The following is an 18,410-nucleotide window of genomic DNA, read 5'->3' on the forward strand; positions in this document are numbered from 1 at the left end:
ACGTCTCCGTGTGGTGGCTGGGAGAGCCACTGGCAGCCTGGACCCTGTGCTCTGCTCCCGGCTCGGGATGCGTGGGAATGCCTTTGGGCCTCATCCTGCAGCCCCTCCTGAGTCACTGGGGAGCTGAAGCAGCATCTTGGTGGCAAAATATTGCCTTTTAAAGGGATCGGTTAGGGCTGGTTCTTTGGGGTTTTGTTGGGGTTTTTTTCCCATGCCAGCTTGGCATTGATCATTTGCACTCCAAACGAGCAGATCATTCACAGTTATTTTTACTCTCAACCTGCAGTATTTTAGCTGGGGGCTGCAGCAGCTCACTTAGCATCTCTAAGCAAAAAGGGGCAAAACTCAGCTCCAGAAATCAAGGCCTGGATGAAATTAGTGGCAGGGAGGCTTTGCTTGGCTTCCCAGCTCAGGAAGGATTGGGTTTATGGGATGCTCGTGGGGCTGGACCTGCTGCACCTGTCCCACATCCAGCACCCACAGTTTCCACCCCTGCCGCCCTGTGCCTCTTCCCTGCGGCCGGCTCAAGGATCTGTACAAACCCATCAGTTATTTCCTTCGGGAGCAGTGCCTGCGCTGCCCGTCCATTACTCGAGGACCGCCCAAGGTCAGCGGCACCGGGCGGCCGCCTGCCCAGCCAAACACCGGAGCGAGCCCGGCGGGCAGGCGAGGGCTTTGCCCAGCCGCTGCTTTTGCCGCAGGTTTTGGGTCTGGAGGTTTCACCTGGGGACAAGTAGCCCCTGCCCTGCCAGCGCTGACAGGCTCTCAGCATCCCTGACCTTGCTGGGATAAAATTAGCCATTTCACTTTGAATTAAAGACAGTTCAGCTGAAAGCAACCCGAGCGGTTCATTTCAAAGACGTCAAATGGCAACGTTGCCTTTTTTGTCAGCGATTGGGGAGGGGAGGGGAGGGTCCTTCCAGCCAGCGCCTGGTGACAATGACATTGATTTCCTAGACCTTTTGGCGTGGCCAAATCTGTATTTTTAGCTGAGGAAGAGAAAAAAATAAATCACATGTCGAAGAAATGCTTTCCTTGCCCTTATGGGAAGGGGAAGGAGATGAGAGGCTTCGCTGCTGAGGTGGACGGACACGTGGGGCTCGCTGCCCGCGTCCTGGCACGGGGCTGGGGATGCACCGGAGGAGCCGCAGCCGCATCTTCCTGGGGTCCCTCGGGTGCTGCCCCCCAGCCACGCTGTGCGCCTGCCCCATGCAGCCCCCTGCTGCTCGGCTGGGGACCCTGAGGCCCCCACAATGGGGGTCCCATGGCAGGGAGCAGGTGGGACCCCCACTCCCAAGGGATCCCACCCTATCCCCTTGGCATCCGCTGCAGCCATTTATCTTCCGGGGCGAGCGCTGCCTTCACCTTACCTCCCCTGCCGCCTCCTCCTCCTCGCTCTCCCCCACCCTGCTCTCATTTCCCCAAGAAGACTTTAATGAAATCTGCCCTTAATTAAATCCACATTCATTTGCATAATTACCAGGAAATTGAAATTAGCCTGCGGACGTGGCTGGAATACATTTGACGTCAGGCAGCCCTGCCTGTTTGGAGGGGGCTGCACCGAGGGTGGCCGGGTGCCCCCCACCCATGGGTGCTGCCACTCTGCCCAGCAGCCCCGCTGTGCTGTCCCCCGCTCCCCCTCCCTCCCGCCCTGGGGTGGCCACGGCAGCCGGGCATGGGGGGGACAGGGGGAAAGGGGGGGGACAGCGAGCCCCAGGGCCATGGCGGGGCAAAGGCAGGCAGTGCTCCCTGCCCACCCAAGCAGCACCACATTTTATTTTAAAAAAAAGTCTTCACCGCCACTGAGAATTTTTTTTTGTTGCTTTTATAACTATGTATTTTGTCATTTTTTACGGTTTTAGTTGGTTTTTGTTGTGGTTTTTTTTTTTTATCCTTTTCAACAGTGACAAACTGAGGTAACGTCTGTGACACTACAGCCTCTCCTATGGGAAGAAGGTCCGAAACCCGACAGCTGAGGGAATTGGAAATAAAAACCCAACAACCTACCGACACAGCGACCTCGACGGGAACAGAAATCACAGCCAGGCACCCCGCCGGGGGACAGAGCGCCGGGGAGGCACAGCCGAGCCCTCCCGGGGCGGCTGGGATCCCGTATCTACATTATTGCACGAAAGATCGAGGACATTGAGGGACCTAAGGCAAAAAGGAGAAAAAAACCGCGCCTAGCGTCTCTACATCGGGGCAATGCTACTTCTAAAACCGGCCCCCAGCCTTGGCGCCGCGGGCGGGCAGGGGTGGGTGCCACGGGGACGGGGGGGCAGCGGCGGTGGCGGGGGGTCCGGCCGGGCACCCGCCTGCTGTGTAAACTGCTGCTGCTGCTGAATAGCGTTATAGCCCTTTGTGCGGGAATTGGGGGGGGGGGGGGGGGGGGGCGGAGGGGATGGGGGGGTCCCCACGGCACCCACCTGATGGGAGGGAAGCCCAAAGCATGCCAGGGCTTGGGTGCTGCCAACTTGGGGTGCCCCCAGGCTCCCCACCCTGGCAGTGGGGTGAGCCCCCCGCTGCCCTACAACTAGGAGGGGAGTTGCATCCCCCCCCACATACACCCCATGACCTTGTCACTAAGGGGCCACCAGTGGCTCCTGCTGCCACCATCCCGCCCCACTGCAGCCAGCCCTGGGGGGATTTACCCCGCTGCCTCCACCCCGCCAGCCCCAGGGGAGGGTAACTGGGGTTTGGGAAAGGGGTGACAGCAAGGAGGGGTGACGGGGACAGCACAGGGAACCATGTGGCCCTTGGGGAGACCACTCAAAGCCCCCTCCCCTGTTCCCCAGGTTGTGCAGACCAGCCTGGAGAGGCACCACCACCACCTTCTCCCAGTCCCTGGGTACAACAACTCTGCAGAGGGGACAGGGGGACATCACCATGGCAGAGCCATCCCGGCCCCCAGCACCCGCCATGGTGGCCAGCCAGCACCGCGGCCACTGGCCGAGCCCACAGCATGGCTCCTGGCTGGGAGGGGACCACTCCCTCCGGCGGGGGTCTTGGGCAGGGGGGCCAGGGGCTGCCAGCGGCTGTGCCTGGGACGCACGACAACACACAAGACAGGGACACTTGCTACATCGATGGCTGCCAGCACCTCCCGCAGCAGGGAGGTAGCCGGGGTGCCGGGGGTCCTGGGCTGCCGGTGACCCCCCAGCTCCCCATCACCGGCCCAACATCCAACTCCACATCCCCTCCCGGTCCCCACCCGTGGGGCAGGGACCGGTGGAAGGGGGCAAATCCCACCCACCCAAACCTCCCCAAAGGCCTCCTCCATGGTGCGGGGTCATCGGCCTTCCCTCGCCCTGGCCGGGGGCTGAGCACGGGGTGGGGGTGAGCTGGTGGGTGCTGGCCAATCCGGACCCCCCACCCACGCAGCCCCTGCCTCCTCTTCCTCCCTGTATGGGAGACCCCTCCCCGGGCCACCCTGGGGGGGGCCTTGCAGGGGGCGGTGCGGCCATGGCAGGACCCAGGGGTACCAACGTCCCCCCGGCACCGAGTGATGCCCTCGGCCGGGCTCCCACCGCCGGCCTCGCCCAGGTGGGGTGGGGGGATCAGCATCCTCAGTGCTATGGAGCACACCCAGTTCTGTCCTTTTCCTCTTCGTTTTTGTTTGTTTTCTTGTTTTGCTTGGGGAGCCCCAGAGCCCCGTCTCGGCTCGTGCCACCACCCCAAGCAAGACCCCCAGCCCTGTCCCCGGGGCAGGGGGATGGGATGGGACGGGCGGCTGCTGCGTGCCCCCCCCCGCCCGGCGCCATCAGACACAGATCTCTATTGCTGTGGCCAGGACCATCTGCCCTTTGCCTTTGTCCTGCCGTCCGTCTGTCCTGCTCGCCGTCCCCGGGGGGGGCCGCGCTCGGCTCGGAGCCGCGGGGGCCGCTCCCTTCGGTCAGGACGGTCCTCTTGAGCGGGGCAGGGGTGCAGGCGCCGGCCACCTCATGGCGATGGGGACCGGCCGGCAGCTTGTCCCTGGCGTGCTTGCGGGAGCGGTAGGAGGGTCGGCGCCGCACCTCGGCCATCAGGTCGCACTTGATGAAGTAGAAGACCTCCTTGACGGGACAGCGCTTCTCGGGGTCGAGGGCCAGCAGGCGCTGGAACATGCGCAGGGCGCTGTCCGTGAAGCGCCGCCACTGCGAGGGCAGCCCCCCCAGCCGCCCCTTCTGCCACCGCACAAACTCCTCGAAGAAGGCGTCGGAAGCCGCCGCCGCCTCCCAGGGGAAGTTACCGGTGAGGACGCAGAAGATGAGCACCCCAAAAGCCCAGACGTCGATGCTGGTGTCCACAGCGAAGCCCTCCGCCCGGCCAGCTTGGCAGACCTCAGGTGCCGTGTAGGGGATGGTGCCGCTGATGCGCTTGACTCGGCAGCCCACCTTGCGGGTCATGCCGAAGTCGGCCAGTTTGACGCGGCGGCAGTCGCGGTCGAAGAGCAGGACGTTCTCCGGTTTGATGTCCCGGTGCACCAGGCTCTTGCTGTGCATGTAGTCGAGGGCCAGGCCCAGCTGCTGCACGCAGCGCTTCACCAGCTCCTCGGGGAGCCCCACCTGCGGGCGCAGAGACACGGCGTCAGCCACCGGACCCTACGGTGGTCCCACCCAGCTTGGAGACCACCGTATCTGTATGGCCCTGAACATCCAGCACGGTTGTGGATGCTTTTATCTGGGTGCTCTGTGCGGCAGGGAGATGGATGGTGGGTCCCAGGCCACCCTAGGGATGGGTGACGGGTCTTAGGATGTCTAAGAGATGGGTAATGGGTCTGAGGCCACTCAAGGGATGGGTGATGGGTCCTGGACCACCCAAGGGATAGGTGATGGGTCCCAGGCCACTCCAGGGAATGGGTGACGGGTCCCAGGCTACCTCAAGCGATGGGGGGTGCATCCCAGGCCACCCCAGGGGATGGGTGACAGGTGTCAGGCCACCCCAGGATGCCTGATGGGTCCCAGGCCACCCCAGGGGATGGGTAACAGGTCTCAGACTACCCCAGGAATGCCTGATGGGTCCCAGGCCACCCCAGGGGATGGGTGATGGGTCCCAAACTTGCTTGTAGGTGCTTGTGGTCAGCACCAGCCCATACAGGGATGCCCAGTCCCCACGCATGGGCTCCCTCCCACATGGCCACCAAAGCAGAGCGGCAGCTTTGCTCAGCACCCTGGGGATACTGAGCCCCCACACCCCAGAAAGGCTCCCATGGGAGGGCTCCCACCTGCGGCGGGATGATGTCGAAGAGGTCCCCGCCAGGGGCATACTCCTGAGCAAAGACGTAGCAGTCCTCAGTCTCGAAGACCACGTCAAAGACCTTGATGATGAAGGGGCTGGAGGAGAGCGTGTTGGTGATGCTGAACTCCCGCAGGAAGTTTTTCAGCTTTGTCTTGCTCTTGTTGACAAACTTCAGGGCCATCTTGGTGCCTGCAGTGGGCAGGAGATGGGGGTCACCCCAGGCCACAGTTGGGACATGCAGGCACTCTGGTCCCAGCGCGGCTGCACCCCTGGCACCCCCCGCTCCCCTCACCTGTGCTTTTGTGGGACACCAGGTCCACCTTGCCATAGGTGCCTTTGCCGAGCTCGCGGATGAGGTCGTAATGCTTGCTGATGTCGGTGCCCGAGAGGGTGCGGATGGCCAGGGACTGCATGTCCTCGGTGATGAGAGGCACTCCGCAGCAGGCCAGCTTGCGCGACGGCTCTTGCTCAGTCGAACCCGCGCTCATGGCTGCGCTGCAAGGCAGAGGCACGTCACTGCTTTTGGTGGGTGCTGCAAACCCACCTCGCCCCATCCTACACCATCCCATCCCGCCCCATCCCATCCCCGGGGCTGGGAGCCACAGCACCTTGCAAAGGGGCACCCAGCTGCTTGGTGCCACCCCTCTGTCCCCAGGGTCCACCAACCCAGTGGCTCTGGAGAGTATGCTCCAGCCTCTGCAGGGGCTGCAGCCAGGTGGGGCAGGGCTGGGGGGTGTCCTGGGCAAAGTGAGGGCTCAGGGCATGCAGAGCCAGGAGGGCAGGGACGTGGGGACAGACACACGCACATTTCCTCAGCCCTAGCGTGTTCACAGCCACCGTGCAGGCTGGTAGCTGAAGCCCTTTGGGGCTCCCCACTGCTGCCACAGTCCCCAGTGGGGACCCTGGGAGCCAGCCCTGTCCCCTCCACCCTCCCGCCTTTGCAGAGTGGAGCGGAGCCCGCTGTGACCCAGTGATGCTCCGGAGCAGGGCCAAGCCAAGCCACAGGCACTGAGTAGTACACACTGGCTCTGTGGCAAATCTTTCCACCATACACCTCTGACCATCCATCAGCACGCACGCTCAGCTTCCCCCTACCAGGGTGCCGGGTGCTGTGGTGCAGAGCCTGGCCAGCAGCACATGGACAACAGCACCGATGTTCCTCACTCCCGACAAACCGACGGCGGTTCTTCCTCACCCTGGCCATCCCTGCCACGACAGCCAAGCTCGGACTCACCCACCACGCTGCCGCGGCAGCCCAACCACCCCGGGATCTCCTCTGGTGCCTTCAGGGCGCTGCTTCGCCCTCCATCATCCCCCAAGAGCACAAACCCGGTGCCCACCGAGCCACCCCACGCTGTGACCACGCAGGAGAGCCAGCCGGTGCCCAGCAAGCCCCCCCCCAGTGACACAGGCACCCCAGGGCCAGTGGGCACCTCGGCAGATAAATCCGGCTGCTTTTGATTTTGTAGCAGATTGACAAAATCATGGGACAGCAGCCGAGCGGGTGCTGGTTTATATTTAGATTTTTAATGCAGCGTCTCACCAGAGGGGAAAAAAACTCCCACTCAACATGGATCCCACTTGCCCCCGGGCCCAAGGGCATTTGGGGGTCCGGCCGGTGTGGGGACAGAGCCGGGAGCGCCGGCAGCTGGGGACACGGCATGGGCGCTTGGTGGCTGCAGCCGTGGGCTCACCGCCCGCGAGCGAAACACCCAAACGGGTGTTTCTGAGTTGACAAGCCCACGGCTGCAACAGACGGAGGCTGAGAGCAGCCGTGCCAGAGGGTACATGCGAACTGTCCCATGCCACGGCCAGGCAGGGGCTGTGACAGCCACCCCAAATGGTACCAGATGCCCCATGAGCACCCACAGTGCCCCAGGGTCAGGATCCTGCCCGATGCACAAGGATGCTCCCAGCGTTTTCCCAAAAAGGCTGAGCCTGATCTCCAGCCTCTCACTCCTTTCTTCCCATGACCATGCTGCCTCTCATCCCAAAGCAGAGCTTAGCTTCTTAATTTTTTATTATTTTTTTTTCCTGGGAAGTTGGGCGAAAAATAGAAAAGGAACTTCAACATCATGATGTTCCAAAAATGTAACGGCTTGACTCATAAGATCTCCAAAGCAGCTCATCTCCATAGTGTTTTATTGGCCTCCTGGAAGAGGAGCACCATTTCGGTGTCTGGGTGCTGGAGGTGGAGGTGGATCAGCGCAGCAGCTCGATGGATGCATGACTAAAAACAGCTCCCAGCATCCTGCAAGAAGAATTCTGTCTACACTTGAATTTACAATCATGCTCGTCAATGTCTCTTAATTAACCGGTGTTGAAATGCAATTACTCAAGTCGGCAAAGTTGGGGTTGGAGAAAAAAAAACCTGCCAGTGGGATGGGAGAGAGAAGGTGAAGGACTGACGGCTGCTTAAAGTCAAGGGCTGTTTGCTTTTCCCCTTGGCTGAGACTGTTGGGTTTTCCAGGCAGCTTCTTCCCGATGGGACACCACGGGACACCCCCCACAGCCGGGTGCCCCACCAGGCCAGGTCCCCCGCCTGCCGGGCACCCCGCTTTGCCAAGGTAACGGGAGCACAGAGCCAACACCAACCCCGGGGGAAATCAAACAACGGCGGTGGCCAAAATACCAATGCACTGAGGCCAAAAAAAGCATAAACACAGAAGTTCTCATTAAAAATTGAAATGCTTTTGAAAACATGTTGGTTTTGATGTAAGCAGCAAAGCAGGGCAGCAGCGGGGAGAGGGAGCGAGGGCTCATTCCCAGCTGGTTCTGCACGCTCACAGGGACGGTGGGACACAGCGGGGACACTGCCCATGTAGCAAGAGATGTCACCAGCCTGGCATGGCCGGGGCCGAGGTCCCATGTCCTTGACTGCCTTCTGTGCCCATGCCAGTCATGCCAACGCCACTGCCCATGCAGCCACGTGCCAGATCAGGACAAACCAGAGCAGAAACGAGCCTTTTGCTGACACACCAGCTCCTCTCCCGCCTCCACGGCATGGCCCCGAAGCACCGGAGGAGATGAGCCAGGCTGCGCCTGAAGGAAGCCAAACCCACCCTCCCAGCACGCAATCCCCTGGCTCAGTTGTTTCGGCTGTTCTTGAAGAAGGAGCTTTTAAAAGCAGGGAGGAACGATGCACATCCCAGCTGAGTCCTGGCAAAGGCCCCCACGGCATGAGACCCCGGGCAATGGCAAAGGGGCAGCGAGGACGCTGCCAAGCAGAACCGGGACCCCACCGCTCATCGAAGGCGGTGCGCACTGTCAGCTCCGCGTCCTGAACCATTTCTCCTACTATTCAGACTAAAATTGTTCTGTGTTTAAGCTTCAGAACCATTTATCTCATTGAGTGAGGAGGATAATCCACCCACCTCTTCCTCGCTCCCTGGCAGGTATTTATAGGCAGCCACTCATCTTCCGCCGGCAGCTGCCGCTCCTCTCCCCGGACCTCCCCGTCCCCATCCCCAACACCACGGAGCAGATCCCAAGAGGATGGCATCCCGTATCCAGAGCCCAGCATCCCACCAGGTACTGGGGCCAGCACCGCCAACCCGCTCCCTCCCCGACGCTGCAAGGGGATGCTCTCCCCTGTTCCACATCCCGCTCCGCTGCACACCCAGCCCTGGGCGCATCGGCTCTGCCAATAAGTAATTGCAAACTCATTAAGAGCTCATTGAGAAGAGCAGAGGCCGCCCGGGAGAGCTGCCCCAGGCACCTGGCAGAGGAGGATGGAGGAGCGGCAGCTGCTTGGAAATTAAGAGGGGAAGGGGGGGAAAAATCCCTCCAGCCACATCAGAGATCGAGGGGTCAGAAAACCAACATGGTCATCGAGTAGGGTGAAAGGAACAGGGTTTGGGGCTGAGCCCGGTGCAGGGGGCACACCGGCAGCCTGCCGAGGGGCCAGGACTCACACCCTGGGCTGTTCTGGGGCGAGGAATCGGGGTTACAAAGGGGAAAACCACGTGGGGTGGGGTGAGGGTCTCTACAAGACCCAGATTTCTCTTTAGAGAGGGGGGGAAATGAGAAACAGCCAGCAGCAGGGCTGGGCGCAGGCACACACTGCTCAGCCCCTGCGGCTGCCCGGCCACACCACGGGTGCTGCGCAGAGCTTTGATTTCCCCCCATCCTCATCCCCAAACCCTCCCACCACCGTGACACTCCCTACAACAGCAGCATGCTCATTAATTAGGGTGTAATTGGCATTAATTATTAGCGGGTGACACTGTTTCCCCCCCAGCCTAGCAGGTTAGAGGCCAGGGTGCCTGCTGGGAGGGAGCTCACCCCCTCCGCACCCCAGCTGGCTCCCAAACCTCCCCTATTTTCTCCAAAACACATGCTAAGCTGGAAAAGTCATTTCCAAGCAAGCTCTTGGCCCTGCTGGGGCTATCCCTGCTCCGGGTCCCCCACCTCCCCAGTGCCACCGGGGCAAGGGGACAGGTGGTGCCTTGGCTGTGCCCTGTGCCAAGCCACTGCCTATCCAGCACCCCGCTCCATTTCCAGCCTCCACGGCTGCCTGACCCTGTTCCGGGGACATCCTCTCATCTCCTCCGTGCCGCTGGGACCAGCATGCCGGCGCAAGGTGTTATTAGCTGCGCTTCCCGGGGGCAGCGGCACGCCGGCGCCCAGGGAGGAGGGCTCGCAAAGGCACCTTCACCGAACAAGGACGACATCTCCATGGGCACAGGGGGAGGACAGGCACCTCGTGGGGGCTCAGAGCCACCAGTACCTGCCGTGTCCCCGCAACCTCCGGCCAGGTAAGGGCTGCCTGCAGGTTGCGTTGCCCTCCACCCGGGCCAGCCGCTGCCTCCCACCCCGCCCAAAGCAGCAAAACAAGCGCGGGGAGAGGTCCATTTGCCCACGCGCCACCCCGGGGCCACCCAAAGCCACTCAAAACAAGCTGAGTGTGTCTGGGAGGCAGCTGGCCGCACATGGCCCAGGGGGCATTTTGGGAACAGCCCCCCTGCCAGCATCCCACAACCCAGGAGAAGCAGCCACCCCGCAAAGAGGTGATGGATGGGGCACGTCTCCACGTCCTCTCGCTGGCTCCGTGATGGTGGGAAGGCGCTGGGAAACCCCTGAGCGCCGCTTTACACCACAAGCCTGAACCAGCACCTAACCTCCACCGAAGCACCAACAGCAACCGTGACTTCTCAGTGCCCCCAGTTTGGGACATTTTTCCATGCGATGGCATTGAATTCCCAGTTATCTGGAGTTTTCCTCATACCAGCTCCTTGCCCAGACCAGAGCAGACTGCCCAGCATCAGGATCGGCTTCAGCAAAACCAACAAACAGCCAGAAGCACGTGGGCTCCCATTCGGCAGGAGCTGCTCCCCTGGTGGGGTTGTCTCAGCTGTGGGGCAGGATCAGGCCCCATCGCACCCATCTGTAGCATCCCCCGTAGCAGGAACCGTCTCCCATCCCAGCCATGAGCCTGTGACAAGCTTCTTCAGGCTTTGGCCCCAGGATTCAGGTTTTGCAGGCAGATTTGGGAAGAGCAAATAAAGCAGCACCCAGGCTCTCTCCTCCGACACCTCTCGGTGTCCTCCTGAGGGATGGGTGGCAGCCACTCCCCAGGAAGCCACTGCTCTCCCCTCCCGCTGCCATCCTCCATGCCCTCTGCACTTCTCTCCTGGAGCTGCCAGCAGGCTTTTCCCTGCCTTCGCCTGCACTGCGCCGTCTCCATCCATTGGCCCCCGATGGCAGGACCCTTGACCACCTTTCAGTGCTTCAGCCTCCCGGGATTTTTCCTGACAAGCGGGATGGCTTCGTTAGGACCTCAGCTGCTCCAGCCTCCAGCTCCTCCCGCCTTCAGCGCTGGCACCGGGGATTTATGATTACTTCATTGTTTGATTGGTTTCATCAGCCTGTCATCATCTCCCTCCCAAAACTCTTCCACCAGTGCCGGCAGCATCACACGTTTGGGATCTGCAAAGACAAATGCCCCAAGCGGCACCTGCCCCGTCGCCCGCCCGGTCCCCCCGGGCAGGGCCAGCTGGCCCCTTGCCCCGCCCCTCTCACTTTTGGAGGCAGTGGGACATGTCACCCTGCTGCAAAATCTAGCCCTACCTCCGTGCCGAGGGGCTTCATGGCCTTCACACGCGGTGGGGCTGCATCCCACCCCGTGTGGGGTCCTCCTGGGTGTAACACTGCACCTTGGGCATCATCTCGGCGGCCCCACTGAGGGGGTGCTCCCACCTCTCGGCTGCCTCACCTTTGCTCCCTCACCTGCCACAGCCCCACGGCAGCACCCAAGGCTGGGTACGGGCAGGGTATGGGCAGCATCCTGAGCTGGGTACAGCAGCATCCCTGGCTGGCTACTGGCAGGGTACCAGTAGGGTATGGGCAGGGTATGGCAGCATCCCAGGCTGGGTACAGGCAGGGTACCAGTAGGGTATAGCAGCATCCCAGGCAGGGTATGGGCAGGATACGGCAGCATCCCAAGCTGGGTACAGGCAGGGTATGGCAGCATCCCTTGTTGGGTACCAGCAGAGTACCAGTACGGTATGGGCAGGGTATGACAGCATCCCTGGCTGGGTACCGGCAGGGTATTGGTATGGTATGGGCCGGGTATGACAGCATCCTGGGGTGGGTATGGGCAGGGTACCAGTAGGGTATGGGCAGGGTACGGCAGCATCCTGGGGTGGGTACGGGCAGCATCCTGGGCAGGGTACAGGCAGAGTACCAGTAGGGTATGGCAGCATCCCGGGCAGGGTATGGCAGCACCCCGCTGACGGCCTTGCCGCCCTCACGCCCGAGCCTGGCGGGCCAGCAGCCCGGCATGCGGATGCCCAGCTCCCTGGCTTCACCCCCACGCCACCCGGTACCGAGACCGACCCTCCGCGGCGTCCCGAGCCGCCGCCGCGCTCCCGCCCGCCACCCGCCGCGCCAGCGCCGCCGGCCCCGGAGGAAAGTGGGTCAGGCTCCCGGTGCCCAGCCGCAGCCGCGGGAGGCGGACAAGGCAAGGGCCCCCCCCGCCCCCCCCCCCCCGGCACCGGGTCGGCGACGAGGGGAGGCGGTGGCCCCGGCTGCCCCCGAGGCCAGCTCCGGTCCCTGCCTCCCGCCGCCCTCCCTCTGCGCGCATCCTGCCGGAGCCCCACACACAGGCGGGGACCCCCCCGCCCTTCTCCCTCGGAAAGCGGCCTCGGGGCCAGCGCTGGGCTGCCGGGGCACAGCCCCCGGCCCCGCTCCGGCACAAACTCCTTTCAAGTGTGACTCACGCCGCTTCCGTCTCCGGCCCCGAGCTGGACCCCGCTGCCGCAGGGCCGGGGCCGAGCGGGGCGGGGGGGCGCAGGTGGCAGCGCCCCGGGGTTGGCGGTGGCGGGGGGGGGTCCCACAGCCGGGACCTCGCGCTCCGCCCGGCCGAGCCCCCGGGGACAGCACCCGCCCCGCCCGCTGTGCCCCCCCCGCATCGCCCCGCTTCTGCGGGGAGCGGCGGTGGGGCGACCCCCGCTATTCATCCCAGAGCTCCGCTCGTACCGTGACGGGTTTTTTTAGCTACCGGGGCCGCCGCGCGCCCCCCCCCCCCCCCGCCCCGGCGCCGTGCGGGCAGACAAAGGGCGGCCCCGCCGCGCCCGCCACAAAGGCGCGGGCCGGTACCGGGCGGGCAGCACCCCCCGCGCCCCCTCCCCGCCGCCGCCTTACCGATGGGGCGAGCCGCCGCGCCCCGTCCTCGGCGGGAGAGGAGCCGCCGCCGCCCGCCCCCCGCGCGGGGCCCGCTCGCCTCCCGCACCGCCGGGCTCATGCCGCGGCCCCGCCGCCGCCGGAGGAGCGGAGCGGAGCGGCGGCGCCCCCCCCCGCAGCCCCCCCGGCAGGGCAGCGCCGCCCGCCGCCCCGCCCCACGCTCCGCCCGGTACCGGCACCGCCCCGCACCCCCCGGGGAAAACGGGGAGGGGGCGGGGGGTGTCCGCTGCTGCTCGCCCCGGTGCTGGCAGGGGTGCGCGGCGCTCGGGCAGCCCCTCCGCGTACCGGCCCGTGGGCCCAGGCCCACGCGGTGGGCGGGTGGCCCCGGGCGGGGGCTGGGGGTGCTCGAGGCGGGCGTCGAGGTGTCAGCTGGGAGCCACGGCGGAGTCACCCACCTCCCCGCCGGCCCACTGAGCTCCAGTCCGGGGGGCTGCCCAGGGAGCAGAGCCGCAGACGGGGGGCACGGGGGGCACAGCTGGGACAGGTGTCCCCGGGTCCCCCCGCCGGGATCGGGCTCCTCACCCCTTCCCTGCACCACTCGTCACTGCAGGACACCGGCATCCCGGACATCCAAGCATGGAACATCTGGGGCTCACCACCACCGGCCCCACACATCCACAGCGTCCTTCTGCAGGGCCATGTCCCACTGCCACCGCATCCCCGTCTCCCTGAGCTTTCCAATATTTTGTGTTTCTTCTCCTCCCAGCACGGGTGATGCCCACCGTGGCGCCTGCCTCGCCCCTCCAAAGTTCCACACCCAGCCACATGTGGGACACGTGTGGGACACGTGGCTCCCCGCCATGTGCTCTGGCATGGCGGGACCGCTCGGACACAGCCAGGGAAAGGCAGCCGCGCCACCCGCGGTTCCTTCCAGCCTTGCTAAAAGTTTGGCAACATGTTCAGCAAACAATGCCAGAGCTGGGCACTGGGAGCTCCCGGGCACCTCCAGCCACGGGGCTGGTGGCAGCTCTCCTGGAGGAAGGCGAGGGGTAGGCACCGCGCTCCTCCTCGGCACGCCCCCGGGCCCATCTAGCCTCTCCAGATTTCTTTCTGCTCTCACCAGGGCTGAGCGGGGACGTTTTAACGCAGGCCATAATTTGCTTTGACGCTTCCTTGGCTCTTTGCTGGGTGCTGGGTCTCTTCACAACTGTGATGCCGCTCTGCACCGACCCACAGCTGTGGGGCAGCCCCACGCCCCAAGGGGTGACAGCGGGTTGTGGCCACACACCCCATGGCCCATGCAAGCCAGCCGTGCCCGCTGAGCTGGGACTGGGGCCATTCCGTTGCCGCCCAAGCCCCCCGCCACCGGGGAGGGCAGAGGAGCCGTCACCACTGACTCACCAGCGGCTCTAATCCGCTCCCAGTTTAGCACGCAGAGCAATTAGTCATTTTATGAATGGCTTTAAAGCAAGAGGCTGAATCACATTCTGACACTTCTCTTTAACTTGGTGCCAGGTGCTGCTGTGACATTGCCACTCTTCTACTGTCCAGCAGCCGCACAGGACATCGCCAGCCTGGGGGCTGGGCAGCAGGAGAGGCGGCTGTGGGCCCACCAGCACTTGCCGGTCCCCTTGATGCCCTCTCCGCTCGCCGGTCCCTGCTACAGCTGCCAGCACCTGGGGCTTGTGAGCTCGGAGCATGGACAGTCCCCACCGGGATGGGCGCATCTGCGTGGCACAAGAGGAGCCAGGTGACCCAGCAAGCCAGGGCAGGACGGATGGGTGCTGGATGGGTGCTTAGAGCTGTGGGGCTGGGAAAGGGGTGGCACAGGGCAGGAGAGCCTCTTGTGGGTGAAGGTGCCAGGAAGGGTCACGGTGTGGGACACGGGGCAGCGCTGTGGTGCTGCCACATAAGCAGGACACAGGCTGGTGAAAGCCACCACGGCCCCATTGCACATCAGCTGCCGGGGACAGAGTGGGTCCAGCCTCATCCCTTCCCACAGCCCCTGCCCCCCTGTGTCCCCTGCCTGCCCTTGCCGTGCTGACCCCCGGCTGCAGGTCCGCGGCCCCCGCAAGCCTCCTGCTCAGAGCTGCGCCTCTGAGCCCTCCTTCAGCTCACACTATTTATAGCTCGGGGCTGTTTCTAGGTCAGGCTTGAAGCGCCGGTGCCCAGGGAGCCTGCCCGGGGACCGCGGGGGGCTGCGGGGACAGCATCGCACACCCCACGCATGCCTCGGCCCCGCTGTCCCCACCCTGGTCTCAGAGGATGGGGCTGTGCTGTGCCCCCGGTACACAGAGGCTGAGCTGTTGGTGAGGGACCAGCCGGGTGGTGGCAGGGCCCTGGGGGGATGTGGGGGGCTTCAAGGGGGCTGCGGGGGGCTGCAGGGGGCTGGGGGGGGCTCAGTGGCTTATTTTGTGGCTGCCAGGCTGGACTGGCACATTGCCAGCACGTGGGTCATGCACGGATTGAATAATAGTAACACCAGTAGCACCAGTTAGCGTTTGTATTGAGCTCATGGTCTTCAAAACACTTAGAGAATATTAAGAACCAAGATGGGCAAGATGAAAGGAGCTGGATCAGGCATGTGTATCACCTGGCTTGATCCCAAACCAGCCCACGGCTCCCCAAAGGATCATGAATGCCCCCAGGATTTCTGCTTGGAAAGGAAATATCCTGGCTAGCGCCACGGGGGATGTGCTTGGACGAGGGCAGGCGGCAGGAAAATGACCTGAAAAGCCCAAAATATTTCTAGGGAGCCAAATCCCCTCCAAATTCAGGGAGAAGGTCGCACGTCCCTTCACCGCCACTTGGTCATTTCCCCCCCGCTGGCAGAGCGGGAGCCGAGGGGCCGTGCCCCACAGCGCACGGGTCGGGGTGCCACGGCTGCCCGCAGCCTGTCACGCTCCGGTACCGCGAGCTAAAAGCTGCCTGAAGATGCTGGCGGGGATGCTGGGAAGGAGCAGGGAGGGAGGGAGGGCAGTGCGGGAGCGGAGCACGCCGGGAGCCGCAGCACCAGCCGAGGGGACCCGCTCAGCCCGGGGAGCTGCCGCCAGCGGCTCCCGGCTGCTTTGGCACGTTCCCGCACCCCGCACCGCAGTACCCACCGAGCTCCGCACCCCCCCGCCTGGCACCCGAGCCCGGCCCTTCGCTCTGCCCGGTGGCACCGGCGTCACCCGCGCAGCCAGGGCTGCTCGCCCGGCACCTGCCACTTCGCCAGCCCAGGGCGCAAGGCCCGTGTCGGGGGGCTGGGGGCCCCCTCAGTCTCCGAGGACAGTGCCCAGCGAGGGGGTTGCAAGGGGACAGGGGGTCGGTGGCTCCCGGAGCACTGAGGTGAGGTGGGGGTTAGGTGCCCCCCCCCCCCCGGCGGCACGCTGCCATCCCCTGCTGTGGCTGCCGGGATGAGATTCCCAGCGGCTGCGCTCAAGGTCAGGGAGGAGCCGCAGCCCAGGCGCCGTGGGGCACATTCTGCAGCTCAGCGCCGTGCTGGGGACCCGCCAAGCCGCTGCCAGCAGCCACAGGGGCAGCCTCCCCTCCCGCCGCCCACCGCCGTCAGGCCCTGCCCCGTGCTCCTGGGGGGTGCAGGATGGACCCAAGCGAGCCGGGCGGGGGGCACAGCATCCTGCGTGCTGCCCCCCCCCCCCCCCGGCTGGGTCAGGGCCTGCAGCACCGCCTGCCTGGGGCTACCTGCAGGGAGCTCGGACGGGTGTTAACTCTGGAGCATAATGATGACCATTCGGCTGCGGGGCTGGAGGGAAACGGAATGGTTTGCTTTTGAATGGGTTTCTTCTGAAGAACAGCAGAATGGGTTCTGCCTGGGGATGTGGGATTTGGGGGTGTAGCGGGGTCACGGCACTGTCCCACTCCCACCTTTCATCTGGGGCTCCATCACTGCCGGGGCCACAGCACAGCAGGGCCCACCACTCCCGCTTGCAGCCTTTCCCATCCCATCAACAACCAGGGCCAAAGTGGGAGGCAGGACCAAACTGGGAGCACAGGGAGAGCCACGGGACTTGGCCCGGCGGCCCAGCACCCTGGCAGCCCAGCACCCAGCACCATGGAACACAGCATCCCAGCACTCAGCACCCTGGCAGCTCTGGCACCCAGCACTCTGGCATCCCAGCAACCTGGCACTCGGTGACCTGGCACCCAGCACCCGGCGCTCAGCAACCTGCACCCAGCACCACGCACTCAGCACCCTGCACCCATCATTCGGCAACATGCACCCAGCACCGAGCACTCAGCACCCAACACCAAGCAGTCAGCACCCTGCACCCGGCACTGAGCACTCAGCACCCTGCACCCAGCACCCACCACCCCGCACCCCGCACCCACCACCCCGCACCCCGCAGCCGGCCCCGCCCGCCCGCCCTCGCCGCGCGCTCCCCGGGCACCCCCTAGCGAGGCTGCGGGGAAGCGACACGCTGCCGCCGGCGCCGGGCGCGGGCCGGGCCCGGGGGGGCGGGACGGGGACGGGGGGGACGGGACGGGGTCGGCGGACCGAGGAGCGCCCGGTGGGCCCCTCCGCCGCCCCCCCCCCCCCCCCCCCCGCCCCGCTGGGCGCTGTACCACAGCGGTGGCAGGCGGTGCCAGCCCTGTCCCCACCGGCCCAGGGGGAGGCTGGCGAGGACGAGCTGGTGACAGCGAGGGGCTGTTCGAGGACGGGGACCCCCCCAGCGCAGGGCGCGGTGGGAGAGGGGAGCCTGTGGGGGCAAGCCACCGGTGTCCATCCCTCACCATCCCCTTGCGCTGGAGGGGTGGTCCCCATGGCCACCACGCAGGACCACGGGCCACCACACTGCCACTCCACGTGTTCCCACCCCTCTCCCCCCCCCCCCCCCCCCCCCCCCCTCCGGCTGAGAACAACAAACTGGTAGCCCAGCACAGTCTGGGTGCCATCGGGTCCAGTGCCGGGGATGCTCTGCGCTGCCCGCCCACCAGCAGCACCCACACACAGGGCCCCCCTGCCACTCCCCGTGCCCCCCACCTTTCAGCCGGCACCAAGCTCATGGGCAGTGACCCACAGCCATCGAGGCTCAAAAAAAAGTGATTTACACCAAAACCTCACAGTTCCCTGCACACCAGGAGGGAGCCTGGCCCCACTGCCCCCCACCCCCACCTCCGCAATCTCTCCATGTACTTGGGGGGGGGCTCCTGGCCATGGCTAGGGGGGAGCTTTGCTCCGGGGATGGCGGCGTGGGACAGGAGCTGGCAGTGGCTCGGTGCCATGGAGGAGCAGTTGGGCACAACATGTGCCGGCATTCACACCTCGCATCCCTGCTGGCTGCCTGGCTAATTCCGGCGCTGGCACATTCTCCTTGGCTGCCGCTCAGCAGCATGGATGGGAGCAGAGCTTTTGGGGAGGGGGGAATGTGAGCGCTGGTGCCGCTGCCGAGAGGGACAGGCCTTGGGGAGCTTCGTGGCCCTCCTTGGGTACACCCCAGCTGCCCTGCCCTGGCCCCCGCCTCAGCCGTCCCCTGCCTGGGGAGCAGGGTCCAGCCAGGGACCCTGCGCTCAGGAGTGGCCAGGATGGGTCCGGGGTGCTGTGGGTTCACACTGCTCCACGGGCACAC

General features: G+C 64.8%; 1 protein-coding gene across 1 annotated transcript; it reads right to left on the reverse strand.

Annotated features, from left to right (window-relative positions):
• Positions 1-3,658: 3,658 nt before the first annotated feature.
• On the reverse strand, positions 3,659-12,759 carry LOC121087647 (serine/threonine-protein kinase SBK1-like). Its single transcript, XM_040592925.1, is given in 5 exon segments — positions 3,659-3,854; positions 3,856-4,544; positions 5,204-5,406; positions 5,510-5,712; positions 10,338-12,759. Coding segments are annotated over 5 exon segments (1,263 nt in total). The 5' UTR covers positions 10,412-12,759; the 3' UTR covers positions 3,659-3,760.
• Positions 12,760-18,410: the final 5,651 nt, after the last annotated feature.

The sequence above is a fragment of the Falco naumanni genome, chromosome 4, assembly GCF_017639655.2.
Source record: "Falco naumanni isolate bFalNau1 chromosome 4, bFalNau1.pat, whole genome shotgun sequence".
NCBI classification, from domain to species: domain Eukaryota; kingdom Metazoa; phylum Chordata; class Aves; order Falconiformes; family Falconidae; genus Falco; species Falco naumanni.